The sequence below is a fragment of the Eublepharis macularius genome, chromosome 2 (genome assembly GCF_028583425.1).
Source record: "Eublepharis macularius isolate TG4126 chromosome 2, MPM_Emac_v1.0, whole genome shotgun sequence".
NCBI lineage: Eukaryota > Metazoa > Chordata > Lepidosauria > Squamata > Eublepharidae > Eublepharis > Eublepharis macularius.
Window position 1 is genome coordinate 194,584,539 of NC_072791.1, and position 18,149 is coordinate 194,602,687.

An 18,149-nucleotide genomic window follows, 5' to 3' on the forward strand; every position below is an offset into this window, starting at 1 on the left:
ACAAGTTTCCATCCTTTATTCCAACACAAAGTTATCTTTTATTTTAAATGATATATCCTCTCATGTCCTTCATTCTATGGTTAGCATGAACCAATGGAGGCTTTTATGTAGGGAAAAGAAAAATAAAAAATCTACCCAGACTGAATTGAAAATAAATTACATAACATAGACTGCAATCCTAAGAACACTTTCCTAGGAGTTAGTCACCTTTAAGTTACACAGAATAAAATTGTTCTTAGTTCTGAGTAACTTGCTTAGGATTGCTCCCGAAAGTCAGGGGGGGGGCAGTATCAAAAGAAGTATATATCTACAGGAATGGAGGAAAGTTTTTTTTTTAAAGGTAAGAAATATTGAAATGTTATTTCTCTAAACTATCTCTTCAAAAGTAGTTACACCCTTCTAAGCCCATTGAAGTTGATTTGTTTAGAAGGGTGTAACTCCGTTTAGGATTGCACTGTAATTTACCTAATTGTGGAAGCCTAAACGGGATAGCTAAATACTGGTCTGCAGTTAGGGTGTGGTATTTAGCTACATGAAAGATGCCATAGAGTGGAAAGATATTCTCCCCATGCATGTTCAGGTCAGGAAAACCTGCACCAGTTGGAATTCAGCCTGACACATACAGCATTCAAACCCCCAGTCATTACTGATGTTTGCTTGTTGTACTTGGGCCAGCTGCTGTATTGCCCACCAACCTACCTTGCAGGGCAGTGGTGAGGGGAAAGCAGAGTGAGGGAAAGGTGTTGACTCTGCCCCCTAGTTCCTTAGGGGATGGTGGGCAGCATAACCTTCCCCCCACCCCCATAGCCAGCCTGTAACACCAACCCATACAACTGTCCAGCCCATTAAAGTGTAGTGCAGTGGGGATTCACGTTCAGACAGATTTTTTGACTCACTCTGAGCTAACAACCTATGATATTAATTTCTCTATATTTGCTCCTGTCCAGAAGGAATTAACGATACACTTCTGTGGAGGTCATGGAAATCCATTACAATTCATCTCGAAAGATACAATGACTTTTACCCACTGCAGAAATAATCATTTCCCATACTGTACATATATGGTCATGGCTTCCTTTAATGTAACAAAAGCCCTCAGTGCCAAGAAGCAATTAACATGAAGGCACCATCAATGGATAACATTGGAGTTGCAGGAAAACCATAGAGAGAAATCCCATGAGGCTGACTGTCTAGCATGGTGACTCACTGCTCAAGGACCCGTGTTCAGAGCACTCACACTCTAGGAACTGAAGAAGTATCTGAAGAAGGCAGCTTATACACAGACAATCTTGTTGGTTTCTAAGGAGCCACTGGACTTACACTCTGCTGTTCTACTGCAGACCAACATGGACCCAAAACTCTAGGAACTGTAGAGGGCAGGATACAGGAAACAAGGTGGAGTGATTACACAGTTAAAAAGATAAGGTAGAACTCCTTTGTTTAATGTGTAAAGCCCCAGGACTGACTGACCATCCTGCTTTATGTCCACATAAGTGAGCAAAAATTTTTTTGTGTCTTAGACTTCCACAAGGAAAAATTACTCGAGGCAGGGGGGTGGGGGAATAGCCACGCTTTTCTGTTGCTGTTGTTTAAACTTGTTTTCTGCACCCTGATCTCTATCAAACTCAGCAAGGGAACCATTTATTGTCCACTTTGGCAAACCAGTCCTTCTCTTGTGCTGTCAAACTCTTCATGATTACCCAAGTCCCGAGCTTTCTTACATTCCCTAGATTGCTGAAGACTAGTCCTACATTACCGATGTTTCTCAAAGCCTTCCTTCTACTTTCAACTATCTGAAATGTTCCTGAATGTCCTCTCTGAACAGCAAGGCCCCATCTAAATGTAATGTTTTGCTATGTAGATATTTATGTGTATTATTTCTACTAGTATTCAAAATGCAGGCCTCTGAGGGAAAAAAAGAGGAGGTCTGGATGGATGAATGAAGTATGTCATGAATCATGATCGGATGGTAGCTGCATCCTAGGGGACACAGTGAACTGCAGTTTAGCGAGTAGTTCTGAGGGAGAGTTGTTCAGAGAGGGTGAGAGATAGTGAGGTGCTAGAAAACTGAGGAATGTTTTTTCTTATGGATAGTATTATTTGAAGCAGCATCTGAGGGAATTCTCTATTACTAGGTCCACTTAGAAAATACAAAGTAAACTCATACCTATCTTGCAGCTAGGAAGATAGTCTTAATGAAACCATTACATCTTTGGAACTAACCTGATGCCATTACACATATGTACTTGTAAATAATCTCTTTTTAAACAAACATGGTAAGCTGCAGTACTGTAGCCCAAGCTCTGCTTACGACCTGAGTTCAATCCTGGTGGAAGCCGGGTTTAGGTAGCCAGCTCAAGATTGACTCAGCCTTCCATCCTTCCGAGGTCGGTAAAATGAGTACTCAGTTTCCTGGGGTAAAGTGTAGATGACTGGGGTAGGCAATGGCAAACCACTCTGTAACAGAAGTCTGCCAAGAAAACGTCGTGATATGACATCCACCCCCTCCATGGGTCAGCAATGACTCAGTGCTTGCACAGGGGACTACCTTTACCTTTACCTGTATTAGCTAAAATAAAGGATCACTTTTATCTCATGGCCACCACCATGCACTGACTGTTCTGTAATCCTACCAAATATAATGAAGCATTCCTATATTGCAGCTTAAACAGAGAGAACTAAGACAAGAGCCTTTGGTGGCAGCAAAAATGTAAGGGAACAGTAAGGAAGTCAGGGAGACAGGTCTCATAAAGGAAAATGCCACACTGCAATGTTCCTGATCCATCATTTTATGAACTATTCCAGTTCCACCTGCTAATGAACTTTTCCTGAATCCTGGCTCCCAAATATTTTCCTGGATTTTACACTCCAGCTACCTCAGAGATTATGTCCACACTTTGAACTAGCATTGGCTGGATCAAATAATTTTACAGAATCATACTTCGAGTTTTGATTTTGCATGGCTTGATAGTAATGTTTATAGAAAACTGTATCTATGTAAAATGTTTAGGTTATGGGTTTAGAAGTAAGTTAGATATTTGGTTAACTTACTGAGTTATGTTATAATTTTCACAAGGTGAATATAAAATAAAATAAAGAGAAGATTTGATAACAGAAGGATGTATTTGCCAATGGTTCTCTTATCTGCAAATCTTAGAAAGGTTTAAAGTAGACAAAGACATTCTGATTTTGAACAATCTAAGACTGAATTTGAGACAACTATGTATAAATGAACATGTTATTGCCAAAATGTATAAACTCTTGCTGTAATTTGAGACAGAGGAAGAGCAAGTGAAAGAATCTATGATTAAATGGGCTGATTTTTTTGATATCATATACAAATGGAACAATGAGAAAATATGTGGTCAAGAGTTGAAATTTACATTAAGCTCTAGTCTTCTGGAGAACTTTTACAAAATGATGTATCATTGGTTTATGACTCCAGAGAAAATGTATAAAAGTATTTTGAGTTTATATTGGAAATGTGATCAACATGAACATTTTGCCATATGTGATGGACATGTAAGAAAGCAAAAAATACTGACACAAATACGATTATTAACTCAGAAGATTTTAAAGATTAATATACAATTGAAACCAGTTTTTTAAGGGGGTGGGATTAATGGACACTCAGCTGGAAAGAAGAACGACTGGCAGCAAGATTACTGTATGTGCAAAAGTGGAAGAGTCCAATATTGCCTACAATAGAGGAAATGGTCAGTGAAGGTGTTGGAGTTTGCAGCGATGGCTAAACTTACTTCACTGATTATTGTTGATTTGAAACCCCTTACAGACTTTTTGCATGACACAGAGAATAATGATTTGATGATTTGTGTGTTTGATTATGGAATTTGGACAATAGAAAAAAGAGAGCTTTCCTTTGTAAACATAGAGTAAGAGAAAATTTTGCACTTATATTTGTCACAGAGAAAATTGTAAGTCTTCTCCTAGGTCATACAGTTTCTATTTCATTTCTTGGTTTTGTTATCTCTGTTATTTGTTATTCTTTCTTTTATAAATTTTTTAATACAAAAAAAACTGAAAGAAAGAAGTTAGAAATTCATAAGTCCATCATTTTTATCGTGGCATGGAAGACATGCCAATGAACTAGCAGTGTGTTAGGAATAAGTTAGAAAAAAACCCTTCCTGCAGGCATCCATAACTTCCCCAACCAATCTCCTTGTGAAGCATCAAGCCACAACCTTAAGTTCAACTAAACATGTTTGTAGCAGGTCTGGGATACCAACAACTTTAGGCATCACCTCATGTGCCTCTTGAGGAAAGTTTAGAGGACACCATTCATCAGTCTCTACAGAGAGAATGGGGAATTATGACATCACAGCATCCATATTGCAGTGACACAGTACTGAAATGAATATAGTTCTGCACTACATGCACCACTTCAGAGAAGTGGTGACGGTGCCCACACTGTATCATATTGTATGGTGTATTATGTATTTTGATCTCTGCACACAGTCTTATTCGACAACAGATATTAAAGCCCTGGAGGCTATGGGGCAATACAGTGCTCTGAGAGCATGACCTTTGTCTCGACAAAGAGCATGCCAGCTTGGAACAAATACATCCTTTTCGCTTCACGCACTCACCCACCCCCCTTCACATTCATCATATGGTAGTAGCATCCTGGCTATGTTTTATTTCTCTGTGTGGTTCCAATGCTCAGCAGAAATAGATCTATCTTGAGAAGTTTAAAATTTATTTTAATTACCCTTTGTGTGGGTAATTTCATCCTGGACTTTCTTGTGTACCTGTTCCTTAAGCAGCAAGCTAATAACTTCAATTAGTTTCTGTCTTATGCTTTTCTTCATTTAGTTCATGGCATCTCAACCCAAGCAAGTGGTTTTATTCAAGTTATAACCCTTTCACATAAGCATCTTTATCATGGAAATATGCCTCCCACTGATTTCTCTTTACTCATATTCCCATCTCCCTCTGGACATCTATCCATTCCTTAACATCAATCTCATACCTCCAACTTTTCCTGCCAGATTTCTAATAATGTAAATGTCTAGTCAACTCCAGAGTTACATGGAACACTCCAATCCAGATTGAAACAAATACCAGGTGTGCCTAGTAATCTTCCTCCTTTACATATTATACACACATATTTTAGTATAATCCCTTGGACATCCCAAGCTTGTGTATGATTATCCTATGCATCAATTCAGGGGTCAGGCACTCAAGAGTATTTTCCATCATTGCTCCTTTCCTACTTCATCAGCCCAGCAACACGCATTTCAGGGCAGGTTGTATAGTTTTCTTATCACGCATGCTGCAGTATCATAGGATTGCTCAAGGACAGTAAATGTTAACGACATCTGTAAGACTGGACTAATCCATAATGGACTAACCTATCTGTGCCTCTCAGGCACAAATCTGAGGACACATTGTAGAGTTGTTATGGGGGAAGTCACAATCTTCTTTACAGTCATGGTACACTAGACACTGGTAACTCTCTCAGCACAATCCTACGCATGGCAAACTCCCTCAGATTCAACTGAGATTGACTAAACTCTCAGATCTCTTCTCTCTGGCGTTTCAAAGTGCTTAAATGACCCAGGTAATATTTATTACTATTCCTGGTGTCCACATTCTTTACATTATTTTATTTATTCCGTCTTGTATTTTAGTGCTACTCTTTTCTCCTCTTAAAAAAGAGGATGACTGGATATGAAGGAAAGATCTATATGGATTTGCCAATTTCAGGGTAACTCAATTTGAAGGAAGGCTGTATATGTGTCAGTATCCATGGTACAGCCATGGGTATGATTTCAGGGACACTGCCAACATACATGGATTGGAGGTATTCTTCATGCTGTGTTAATTCTATAAACGTAAATCCACCAAAGGAAAAGGTCATTTGAAGCAAGCAAGCAATACAATCTTAAATACAGTTATACAGGGCTTTTTTCTGGGAAAAGAGGTGGTGGAACTCTGGGTTGCCCTCAGAGAAAATGATCACATGGCTGGTGGCCCCGCCCCCTGATCTCCAGACGGAGGGGAGTTTAGACTGCCCTCCGCGCCACTCGGCAGCACAGAGGGCAATCTAAACTCCCCTCAGTCTGGAGATCAGGGGGTGAGGCCACCAGCCATGTGACCATTTTCAAGAGGTTCTGGAACTCCGTTCCACTACGTTCCAGCTGAAAAAAAAACCCTGCAGTTATACCCTTCTAAGCCGAGAGAAGTCAGTGTACTTAGAAGGGTGTTGCTCTGCTTAGGACTGCACTACAGACCAATCAGGTAGTAAGCCCAGTGTTTCATGTGAGAACAACGAACAGAAATAACTGCAACTGTGACTAATCAAAGGTATATATAAAAGGCATTTTTAGTTAACTGTTTTGTATTTCTATCCAACATTCTGCTCCCACACATGAAAAAATGTATTTCAATGCAAGTCCCTAAAACAATATTTGAATGGAAAGTCCCAAAACTATGTACACAGCCACATGAATATTTAAGCATAAAACTAAATACAATTTCCTTTTATTTAACAAAAACAAACATGAATTATTTTAGAGCACTGCAAATATCCCAGTATTTGCCACTTATATCTACAATTCCATTGATTGATCAAAGCGAGGATCACACAGCAATTTCAGTTGACAAATGCAACATTAACTGTACAGGAACAGATGTAAGGAGAAAGAAGCACACCTGTTACTGAGGATTCTGCTGTCTGCATTGCCGCTCAATTGCATAGGTCTACTTCAGTAGCAATTAATTCTGTGGCTGCAGGTTTATGTAAATGTTAAAACTACTTCATTGACATTGTGTAATTATTAAAACTGATTTATAATACACAAATTCACCACCACCTCTTTTACTATTTGCAGAAAGTGGAGTTTGTTTTTCCTTCCCTACCTCTATTCTCCTGAATTTTAAAAGTTATCTAGACTATAAAAATAAGATACTACTTTTCTAAGTATTGAGGGGAGGGGGGATATCTATATACAAACTTAAGTATTCAGTTGCATTGACTTCTTTACACATTTGCAGCCTAGTTCAGATATAATTTTGGTAGTTTTGTGTCGATGCTGCTCTCCTTTCAGAATCTTCAAGACCCACCAAATCCAAAACTGCCTCCTTATGCCTGAGAATAAATATCAGCTGGCAAACAGAGTTTTCACTACTTTCCATATATGTAGCAACTCCAGCGCTGTTTGTCAGCAAACAGATTCCAGATGCATTCCCTGTAGATCAGATACTGGTCTGCCCTAGTCAACACATCCTTTTCTTTGTTCAGCTTCATCCTTGCTGTCAAGTTTCAGAAGGGGAAAGGAGCAGGAATATTAAACATCACTAAGATCCACTGCTGAGCTCTGAATGAGAGCAATTAATACTAATTCACACCTCCAATTTTTCCCCAGACTTATTTCTTAGGTTTGTTTATCATCCTTAATCGAGAACAGAAGTTGCCAAAACACTCATGATAATGTTTGGATTCTTCTGTACCTGTTTATCACAGGGAGTGTTCCGTAAGCTGCTGTCTTTGGAGCGCTGTTGTAATGTGTGGCATTGGTAAGGCACTTTTGTGAGGCTGCTTTTGCAACATTTCATACACAAAATCATACAGTGTCAATAAACGAATTGCTAAAGACTTCCTATTTTATTCCCTCACTTTGCTGCTAGCAAATACGCTACAACACATAAGACTAAACCTGAAGTTGCAAGATCCAGCTAAAGTTAAGCTCTTTTCAGTCCCACTGATTTTAAATGAGAAAATATATTTAGCCCCCCACCCCCTGCAATAAAATCAATGGGATTCAGACTAGCTCTAACTGCGCCAGGATCTTGCTCTTTGTTGTTCACTGAAGAAAGGAAAACTCGCATAAATTGCCATTCTAGAGAGCACCCTGCTAACTATAGCAATTCATTTCAGTGTAACAATTCAAGGCAACAGATGGCAGAATTATTATTTAAACTTATGCATACATTTGTGAGCATAATTATTAGGCAGCTATAAACATTAAGAATCGCATACGCCGGAATTATACAGCATGTTGCAACATATCATTCGCTGTGGGCAAAGTGGAAATGAACATGGTTGATTATCAGGGCAGCGAACTTTTCTGCTCCCCGTTTTATGCTCCGAAGCAGCATTTTTCAGCTTAAAGACAAAACATATTGCTATAAATTATATATTCTCTTTCCCAGGCATCAAGGCCCTGTGTGAAGTTTCTATACTCCACTTGACAATACATACCCCCAAACAACCCTGCATTTACAAATACTCTTCAGGAATATGCCATTAACTTTAAAGTAGGTCTCTGCAGTGGTGATTAAAGTGCAAAATATTTGGCGTGGAATCCTAGTGTTGGTCATATCTTGCTTCGATGGTCGCTGAGGAATCAAGACTGGATCGCCCGTTGACGGCAACAGTATTTAATGGAGGACCAACCTGAACGAGAAAAAGGTCATTGTTAAGGTCACACACACACACACACAAAAGCCAGCCGTGGCTCAACCTAGAAGACACCCACTATAAAACTAAATAATCCCAGAAGCTATCCTTGATCATGTGAAAATTGTAAATATTAGATGCCGGAATTAGCAGCAGCCGTGTGGCCTGTGCTCGGGGGTCAGGATGGGGCTTTAGGCTGAGCCAAGGGTTCCTTTCTTCAGAACAGCAGGCGGGATCGGAAGAGCCTGGATGAACTGGGCCCCACAGATCAGGTCTGCTCAAGAGGGTGTTTTCCTTCCCCTGACTCAGAAGGGCACCTTGAGCTGGGAAGCCCTGAAGTTAATTACTGAGCTCAGGGAAACCCTTAGGAAGGATTCCTGTGTTTCAGAACATGTGATTTGGGGGGGGGGGGAGAGAAGCTTTATCTGTGGTCAGTTAATTGGTTTTCAAACAAAAAGACTATCCTGGACCTCTGTGTTAGGTACGTGTTTTATTTTTAAACTGAAAGTAACACATGACACTTAGAGCATGTCAGTGCTTGCGGGGCCAGCTCAAGGGCTGAGGGTGCTTGGGCAATCAACAAAATACGCATGAAAACAGTGTGTGGAGAAAAACAGGACTCAGCTTTATTGATAAAGAGCGTTGGCCCTGCTTAGGGCGTGGACCCCAGCATTGGCTGACCCGCCTGCCAGCTGATGACCCCCCCCCTCGCCTTTTCAGCTCACCTGCTGAAAGGGGAACCAAGGGATAACTGTTAGTGGGAACCACAATGAGAGGTAGCCTCTACATGGTTCCCCCGTCACCTGGAAGCAGGCATACTCTGGCAGCCCGCAAGCCGGGCTTGCTGCTGCCATGCTTGCTCCAAGATCCCTTATGAGGATACCCATCTATGGGGATCCCTGTTTCTCGCCAAGGGATCTGAGCCCAGCTCCAAAACAGCCAACCCAAAGTTGTGACAAAACGTAAAATTACAGTAATGAACAAAATCCCGCATGTAAAACCCTGTATGTTATACAGAATGAGTAACAAACTGCCGCTCCCAAAGTTGTGACTAGAATAACAAAATTGCTAACTCCCAAACCAAACTCCCATGCAACTCCTTAACGTTACATAATTAAATAACACTGCCCCACAAATAACCTACAACTATCAACTAGAAGAAAGGTGAGTGGGTGGGGATTGCTGTTTGAAGCCCAAGTGACGAATGTATGAGGGGAAACTTTGCTTCTCAGGTCCATCAACATCGCCCTGCCCTCCTTTACTCAGCCGGGATTTGAATCCCGCGGCTCACCACACAGCTGTAGGAGCCCGTATCCATGGGGCCAGCTGGGAAAGAGGCCGGTCTTGCCTCCAACCCCACTTCGTGCAGCCCGCAAACTCCAGCTCCAGTAAGTTCAGGGCCAGGGGCTTCTCACACCAGTGGTATACACATGTGAAAAAGAGGAAGTCCATTCCAATGCACTTTTATCAACTTTCTGAATTGACCAATGGCCCTGCAGACACCTGAACCATCTTGCCCTTTACATTGCATGTGTGATTCTACCATGACAGTGAGCTGGAGCACATGATGGAAATATTCTAGAGAAAAATAGCTTCAAACCCCTACCTCATTTGACCCACTTGGTTAGCAATTACTGTGGGCTTTATTCAACAGGAATAAAGCTGCAGCACAAAAGGCCAGAGTTTGGCTCTGCATGCTAGCAAGTTATTAAAGAAAAAAAATGTGTTTGGCTGAGAAAAGCAGCAATTTTTGTCTCCTTTCTTGAATGCTTGGCGGACACAGAGAGCACCTGACAGAACTTTTACCGACTTAGCCCAACTTTGCCATTTAAATATCAGTTAAATATTCTTTCAGTTGCACTTTACATATGTGAATCTGGTAACTTCTGGTTTGCTGACATTACAGTTTAATCCTTTCTGTGTAGAAGATCTCACTTTAAAAATTAAAGCAACATTTTAAAGATATTGCCTGACTTCATCTTCACAGCATGTTTAAAAATAAATTTGATGCCACATTTTTTTCTCACTGTAGCTTCACTTCCTTACATTTGTTAGATGGTGAATAAGCACAGTTGTTCACATGAAATGCGTTTTAAATAAATTAGCTTTCTTCTGCAATTAAGCAAAACTGAAGGAAATCTGAATGACTTTCTGAATAAAAACAGGATTCACCAACATAGCCTATGTTATTCAATAGGATTTGATAACAAAACTGTCAATTTTAATTCAGACTTTCATCGATAGCCCTGGATACTAGAATTAAGCATGTAAAAGCCCCCCAGACCTTTAAGGCTCCTGGGAATTATGCAGTCCCTGACTTATTAGCCCTCCCTCAGGGCACAACTTGGGAACAAGGGAGCTGTGCAGTCACTGAACATGTCTGAGAATGCCTGGGGAAACTGTTCAAGGATTGATATATACTCTGTAGGCCCTTGTCCCGGTGATTCTGGACTAGAGTGAAGCTAGGCACAACAGGTTTTATTGTATATAATGAGACTTTGCCAATGCTGTAACTTAGTCCAGTTTGGGGAACTTCACTTAGCTTGGTCAGACAACCTCAGTGACAGCTCACGGAGCTCCCTGAGTCATTGAGTTCCTTAAAAATCAGCCTTCTGAACCTTTTGCCTGAGCTGTGATTCGTGTCCAAGATCTGGGTGAACAGCAAAGTCATTGTTTCAATTTCCATGAAATTTGCTCAGCTGTTTGACAAAAAGCTTCCTTCTCCACAAACTTCTCATGAGCACAGAAAAGATACCACTTTCTGAGAGATGCTCTCTCCCCATGATGGTGCTGTCCTTAAAAAAAAAAAAAAAAAAACCTTTCACACTCACACAGCATGCCAGAACTACCCAACAAAAGCACTTTGACTCCCCCACAAATGGCAGTTGATAATAGTTTACTCTAATTTTCAGCGCTGTCCTAAAGTAGATTCACACCCTTCTAGGCTTAATGAATTTAGAAGAGTATAACTACTCCGGGGTGCACACTATTGAGGGCATTGGCTCAGGACTTAGGAACCTGAACACCTGAGATGCAGGACTCTAATTTCCTTGCCTTGTTGACCAAGTTAGTTGTTGTGAAGGCACTGGAAACCGTCTGTAACAGACAAGACATGACTTGGAGGAAAGAGCAGGAGGTGAAACATCTTCATAGGGACAGAGCAATCGAAAACAGGAAAAACAGATAGGAGAAAACCTGGATGGCTTATCAAAGGGGGCTTAGCTAAAGAAGGTGGTATTGGGGGGGAAAGAACTGAATGAGGTAGAAGTAATGACTTTAAAGGGTGAAATTCAAGGAAGGCACAATTGAGCATGGCTATTTTACAACAGGGGTCTCCAACCTTTTTCCTGAGGGCATATTCAGGATTTTGAGAGGGGGTATTAAGTGCCACCCAAAATGACTGCCTCAGAAGTGGCTGCCACTGAATGGAATACCTCCCTTCCTCCTCACATCTCCTGGGAAGAAAGTGGAATGGAAACACACTGATTAAGGAAAGTCCAGGTGCTCACCAGTCCTCCTGATCCTCCAATGGAAAACTCTTCCATTTGAATGAGAGCTGCCAATAACAACCCCAGCCTTACAACGACCCTACCCACTTTGAACCCGAACTGGGAGGCCCTCGCGCTGCATCTTGAACACTAAGTGGACACTAAGAGAAGTAACCCAGGGCACCATATTGGGGGATCCTGTTTTAAAGGCTGAGATCAATAGTGGTGACCTTTTATCTTCTTCAGGAACCTATGTTCCCACTGACTTGTAATTCCAGCTCTGGGATAAATAGAAAAAAAAAGAAGTTGCGCCAACAACAACGTTTAGGCAATCATATAGCAGAAGGAACTGAGGAGACAGAGACCGAGTACAGATACAGCTGGTGAGTTTTTGCAGAACAAAGAGGGGAAGAAAGAAAAGAGGAGATACCTTAATTGCTCCAGAGTTCAGATTGGAGAATTTTAAGTACCGCTCTCTTTAGCCTCACTAATTTACAAGCTGGGGGACCAGAAGGAATCAAAGGAGGGAGGAACATTTTAGAAATCTTACCCCTCAAAATAAGCAGGCTGATTCCTTCCCCCAACCTCAATTTTCTCAGTGGGCTTCTCAAGAATATTCAGACCTTATCAGACCTTTGGGGACTGGAGGAATCTTTTTCTTTTAGTTAGTTTACGAAGTTGAATTTTTATAAATACTTTGGAATTCCTATTAATATGTAGAATTCCCTACTGTTTCTGTGGTCCTGTTTTGTGATCATGACAGGCACTAGCCTGTAGTAATGGAAAATAGGGACGAGATCGTCAGAGGGATATTCTGAGAGGATCAAAATGTTCCTATTGCATAATTACGCGCCTACAAAGAAGTGCTCATCTCTTAAAAATACCCAGATATACCCATTCCATCTTAGTATGTTCTTCACTAATTGAGGAAAAACCTTCAAAATCTGAAAGGCAGGAAAGCAAGTCATTTTGAAATACTAACCTATTTGTTCCACAGAGAACTGACTTCTACCATGTATCCCAAATATGTACCCTACCTCCATAAATTTCATGTTAAATGTATTCAAGTTGAGCATTCTTTGCACTCTTTTCCCATTAGTCGAATCAAGGACAGCACAACCTGTTTTCATTCAGCTCCTTAATATCTTTATTGGCAGAATTCAAAAGTCACACTCTCACAGGACTCATGTTTAAGGCCAATGGTGACTTGCTGTGGTGATTTTGAGATAAACACTGTAAATCCATTGTCATTGATTTAACGATGAGGGGCGGAAAAAACCTCACCCGTCTCAATTTGGCAGCAGCTTCTCCAGAGCGGATTGCAGCCAGCAAACTCTGGTGGATCTGTTCTGGGTCAGGGCGTTGGAGTGTTACACCAGTGCCTTTCTCGCAGACAGCAGTTGCTGGGTGGCCGGATAAAGAGGGCACCTGCCTGTTTTGCTCACTGCTTGCACAACTGTTTTCCTGTTGGAGGAAACAACAACAACATTGCCCCAAGCAAGGGCACGTCCTTAGTGCTACGCCAACAGTTAGGGAGTTACAGACAGCTTGCAACTCCTTCCTTTTCAAGGAAGAACGCCACCCAAGAAAGGAGAAAACCAGCCTGGACTCACACACTGACCAGAGAAGCAGCCGACTCAGGGAATTGGCTTCCCCCTCCCTGCCAGAAAGAACACTCTGCTCAACTGCCAGTTCCCCTGAGACGGGAGAAGAGAGGGGGAAAGCACACCCTGGCCTCTGTCACCGGCTAGAATAGGGGCCACCCAACAAACTCTTTAATGAGAGCTACTTTTCCCCTCACTCCACCCCACCCTGGCATGTTACCAAGTTTTGTTGTGTCCTAGAAACAGAACATGGAACAGGAAAAGCACCAGAAATAAAGTTATCCGCTCAGCAGCACAATGGAAAAGCCTATGGAATAAAAGCTTCTTTTTTTAAAAAAAAAAGCCTGAAGCAGATATTTTTGTGATCTTTTCCTGGGTCTTCTTGGGGATGTATGAGCTACTCTGCATCAGCCAGCAAGATACTGGTAGTTCATGAGCTACCTGTTGGGAATCCCCAGACTAGAAGAATAAGGGCTGTGGGGGGATTATATCACTTCCATCTAAGCAAGAACAGCAGCATGGAAAAATCAGGGTGACTTTAATTGGATATAAATTCTGTCGCCTTGATCTCCCTCCCCCCCCCCCCCTGTATATCTTGTCACTGTAGTTTGTAAACCACTGTGATGGGCTCGTCTCTCTTCACTGATACAAATGCTTTGGAACAGCATTGCCTGAAAAGCCCAATATAATAAACAACAACACTAGTCCTAATATTCTAATATTTCTACTGCATTTTACAAGTCACCTGGGAAATATGACCAACCCAATAGCGCTGGTTTATTAAAAAGGCAATACTTTTAAAAAAATCACAAAATAGGTGACAGCCGCATAGAAGAACCCCAATCCACTGGGTATTTAAAAATTTTACCTTCTCTACCATGATCCGCGGTGACCCGTCCGTTGGGCTCTGCAAAGGAGAATGGTTCTTCATCTCCGTGTTGGATGTTGGTGAAGGAAGGTCAACAGAGGACAGTTCTTGTAACGGCTCACTTGTACTGGTACATGTTTTACTGAATGATTGTGATCTCTTAACAGCTGATGACACAGCAAGAGCAAAAGGGGAAGGCCTAGAACTAGAGTAGGGTTGTGGCACAAGAAAAGTCCTTATCGTTTTCAGGTTGAATGGCGGAGGCTGGGAGGGGGGAGAATTCAGAGGCTTAGACAGTTTTACAGGAGAAGTGGGAACATCTGGTTTTTTCTCATCATTATGACCATTTTCAGCCTTTTCCTCAACTGGCTGAGAAGGAACACTGATTACTCTAGGAAACGGAAAAGACGTTTGATCTGGTGACACTGGTTTTTTTTCTGCCACTATACTTTTAGCTTCATTTAGAGTAGGGCTGCTAACAGAACTACTTCTTGCAACTGCCGATGTTACATAATGACTAGAGGCCCTCTTTTGCATCTGCAAATAAAAAGTGTTTGGCTTTGCTGGTGGACTTAATATACTTGATTTTTCACGCACTGCGGGTGGTGAAAAACTTTTATTTTCTGTGCTTAGCGCCAACGGAGCAATTACGTGACGTGGATTAGGTTTGGAATGTTCTATTCCCGTTTTCTTGCCTTGGGCATTAGAGAGAGAAACTATGGTATTATTTCCAACACGGCATGTTTTATGCAGGAGATCATTCCCTGGCAACACAACTTCATGTCTAAACCCAGGCACTTCTGTTTGATTTGGGGTATTACAAATTTCTGTTTGTGTACCAAATTCTGGGGAATTTTCATGCTGAGGAGATGTCTGCAAACAGACAGCTTCCTGATCCTCAACCGTGTCCGATTCCCAATTCTTCAGTATTTCCAGAGATTTTGGAGGCACTATTTTATAGGTTGTCATTCCAATTTTGGGTATATAGTCTCTTGTAATCTCATTGGAAGGTTTGGGTTTAAGGCTTGAATGTTGTTGATAAAGTGGGTAACTCTTTGTGGGAGAACTAACAGGACTTTGGACAACTCTCTGTGGTAGAAGGTTATCCTCATTAGCACATACTTCATTTTGGTCACCCCTGGGATTTGTTCTGTCGTGCACAGCTTGTTGCTTTGGATAACTGAACTCTGTTAAAGTTCCTACAGTCTTGTGCACCCTATATATGAACTCTGAGGGTTGATTCTCCAGAGCTGATTTGTGCATATGGGTTAATCCTTTCTGAATGGTTTGCTTGATATGCTGAGGATGAGTATTCTCATTCAATACAGGCTGAACAAAACTGTCAGCAGATGGGATTGTCTGAATGGCAACATCTTGAGTCTTTACTGGCTCCAAATTGGACAGTTCCAGACCTCCCAAAAGTTCTTGTGGGTTGCGCTCCTGACTGATTTCATTTTGACAAGTTTGGCAGTTTGAGGTACTTCCCGATCCAAGCTTGTTACTATCTTCCATGTCAACCTTGCTTTCGTCTGTCATCAATGGAAGACATTTTGAACTCTCTTGACCTTTTTCAAAAGATAAATACAATTTTGAAATTAAATGAGAATACACCCTTAATTTTTACCCATTTAAACTCCTACATGGAACAGAATAGGATTAACCTTTCTATTGGTGCATTATTTTTCAGCAACTAAAAAGATCCATTAGAATGAATTAAAAGAATTAATATTCTTAGAATCATTAGTGGGAACCTTCCTTCGGTGAACTACACTCAATAGGATGCTTGCATTCAGTCACAGGAATCATTGTAGAGATTATCTATATCACTAAAAAAAATCCTGAATGCAATGTCATTTGCTCTGAAGGAACAGAAACTCACATTTGTTTCCATTCTCAGGTGTAGTAACTTCTGTACGAGCCCTCTGTCTGTGCTGAGCTCTGCAAAACAAAAACACAAAAATGTTGGAGGGCATGCTGTCAGTAAATAAACAGAAAAGACAAATACCAAGGTTCTTCAGAAGCAAAAGCAATACAACCCCATACCAAAAACTGTAATTAGATGCTGTTAAACCTCAGGAATTAAAAAAAAGAACTGCTTCTACAAAAATCTCTGTATATGCTGAACACATGGCTTTCTCCTTTAGAGAATAAATATATTGATTTTTCAATCCCCTTCTAATATTTAAGGTATTTAACATAAAGAGATTACGCAGTAGGAAGTAGGGCTCCCTTTGTAGGAATAAATTGAGGCATATTAGCTATAATATGCCAGTTTGGTATAGTGGTTAAGAGCGATGGGACTTTAATCTGTAAACTGGATTTGATTCCCCACTCCTCTGCTTGAAGCCAGCTGGGTGACCTTGGGTCAGTCACAGCTTTTTGGAGCTCGCTCAGCTCCACCTACCTCACAGGGTGATTGTTGAGGGGATAATAATAACATACTTTGTAAACCGCTCTGAGTGGTTGTTAAGTTGTCCTGAAGAGCAGTATATAAATTGAATGTTATTATTGTTATTCTGTTGTTATAATTTTAAGGACTCTTTCTGGGGAGTAAGTCTAATTGTTTGAAACTTATGTCTTCCAACAAATAAAGCCAGGATCCCCAAACTTTTTGAGCCTGTGGGCATGTTTATTTATTAGCCACCTTCCCTCAAAGTGGCTTACAATGGAAACTCAAAAACAGCAGTTAAAAACAAAAGTTTAAAAAGTTAAAATAAGTTAAAATGCTGTCCTAAATAAAACACTCTTCAGCTGCCTACTTAAGCTAGAGTGTGAGGGGACCAAGTGCAATTTCCTGGGGAGATTGTCTCACAGTTGTAGAACTGCCACCAAAAAGGCCTTCTCCTTTGTACCCAGCAATTGTGCTTATTTGGTTGATGAGGCAGTCAGGAGGGCCTCTCCCTGTGAACCTCCCAGCAGGAACATTTTCACAGCAGGAACATTTGGAATTCTGACACAAGGTGGTGGCTGCACAGCCATAATGGCTGCTTCAGGAGGCAGAGCCAACCACAAAATGGCCGACACAGGAGGTGGAGCCATACACACTGAGGAAGCCCAAGTGCAAAAGAGAACAAGGATACTTATTCTATTTTACAAAATTTATATCCTGCCTTTCTTGCCCTCACAAGGGCCATCAGCTAACAAACTAAAACATACATACTAACATCGTATTATAAAACCATTAAAATCAACCAAAACACGTTACTAAAACAGTTAAAACCATAGATTTAAAAATATACAAAGACATAAAAACAACAATTAAAAAGTTTAAAACAGTTTTAAAAACTGGGTATGAAGGAGGAATCACTGAGGGTACACCGCACCACTGGCAGAAGTTGGTGACAGAAAGGGACAGATGAATATCCGAGAGGAGAGAGTTCCAGATTTGGTGCCACAACCAAGAAGGCGCTCTCCCAGATTGCCTCCTATTTTATCTCAGAAAGCAGGGACACCTGAAACTCGGCCTCCAAAGATGAATGCAGCAGTCGAGTAGACTCATAAATAAGTAGGCAGCCCTTCAGACATGTTGGTTCTGAACCATACAGCGTTTCAAATGTCAGCACCTTGAATTGTGCCCCAAAAAACTGAGCAATGGACCAAAACTGGAGTGGTATGGTCCCAACTTCAGTTAACATCCTGGCTGCAGCATTCTGCAGCAATTGATATTTCCAAACACTTTTCAAGTGCGTTGCAATAATCTAATCTAGCTATAACCAGGGTATACACCACAGTGGCCAGATCTTTTCTGCTCAGGAGAGGCCACAGCT

General features: G+C 41.1%; 1 protein-coding gene across 3 annotated transcripts in view; it reads right to left on the reverse strand.

Moving 5' to 3' along the window:
* Positions 1 to 6,487: 6,487 nt before the first annotated feature.
* Positions 6,488 to 18,149, reverse strand: part of COBLL1 (cordon-bleu WH2 repeat protein like 1) — a 124,106-nt gene continuing 112,444 nt past the window's right edge. For all 3 annotated transcript variants that reach the window (XM_054970737.1, XM_054970736.1, XM_054970738.1), the window contains exons 12-15: positions 16,262 to 16,320; positions 14,383 to 15,947; positions 13,195 to 13,374; positions 6,488 to 8,419 (exon numbers count right to left, since the gene is read on the reverse strand). In XM_054970737.1, the coding sequence (XP_054826712.1) occupies positions 8,330 to 8,419; positions 13,195 to 13,374; positions 14,383 to 15,947; positions 16,262 to 16,320 (1,894 nt within the window). In that variant the 3' untranslated portion in view covers positions 6,488 to 8,329. The remainder of the gene's footprint in view (positions 8,420 to 13,194; positions 13,375 to 14,382; positions 15,948 to 16,261; positions 16,321 to 18,149) is intronic.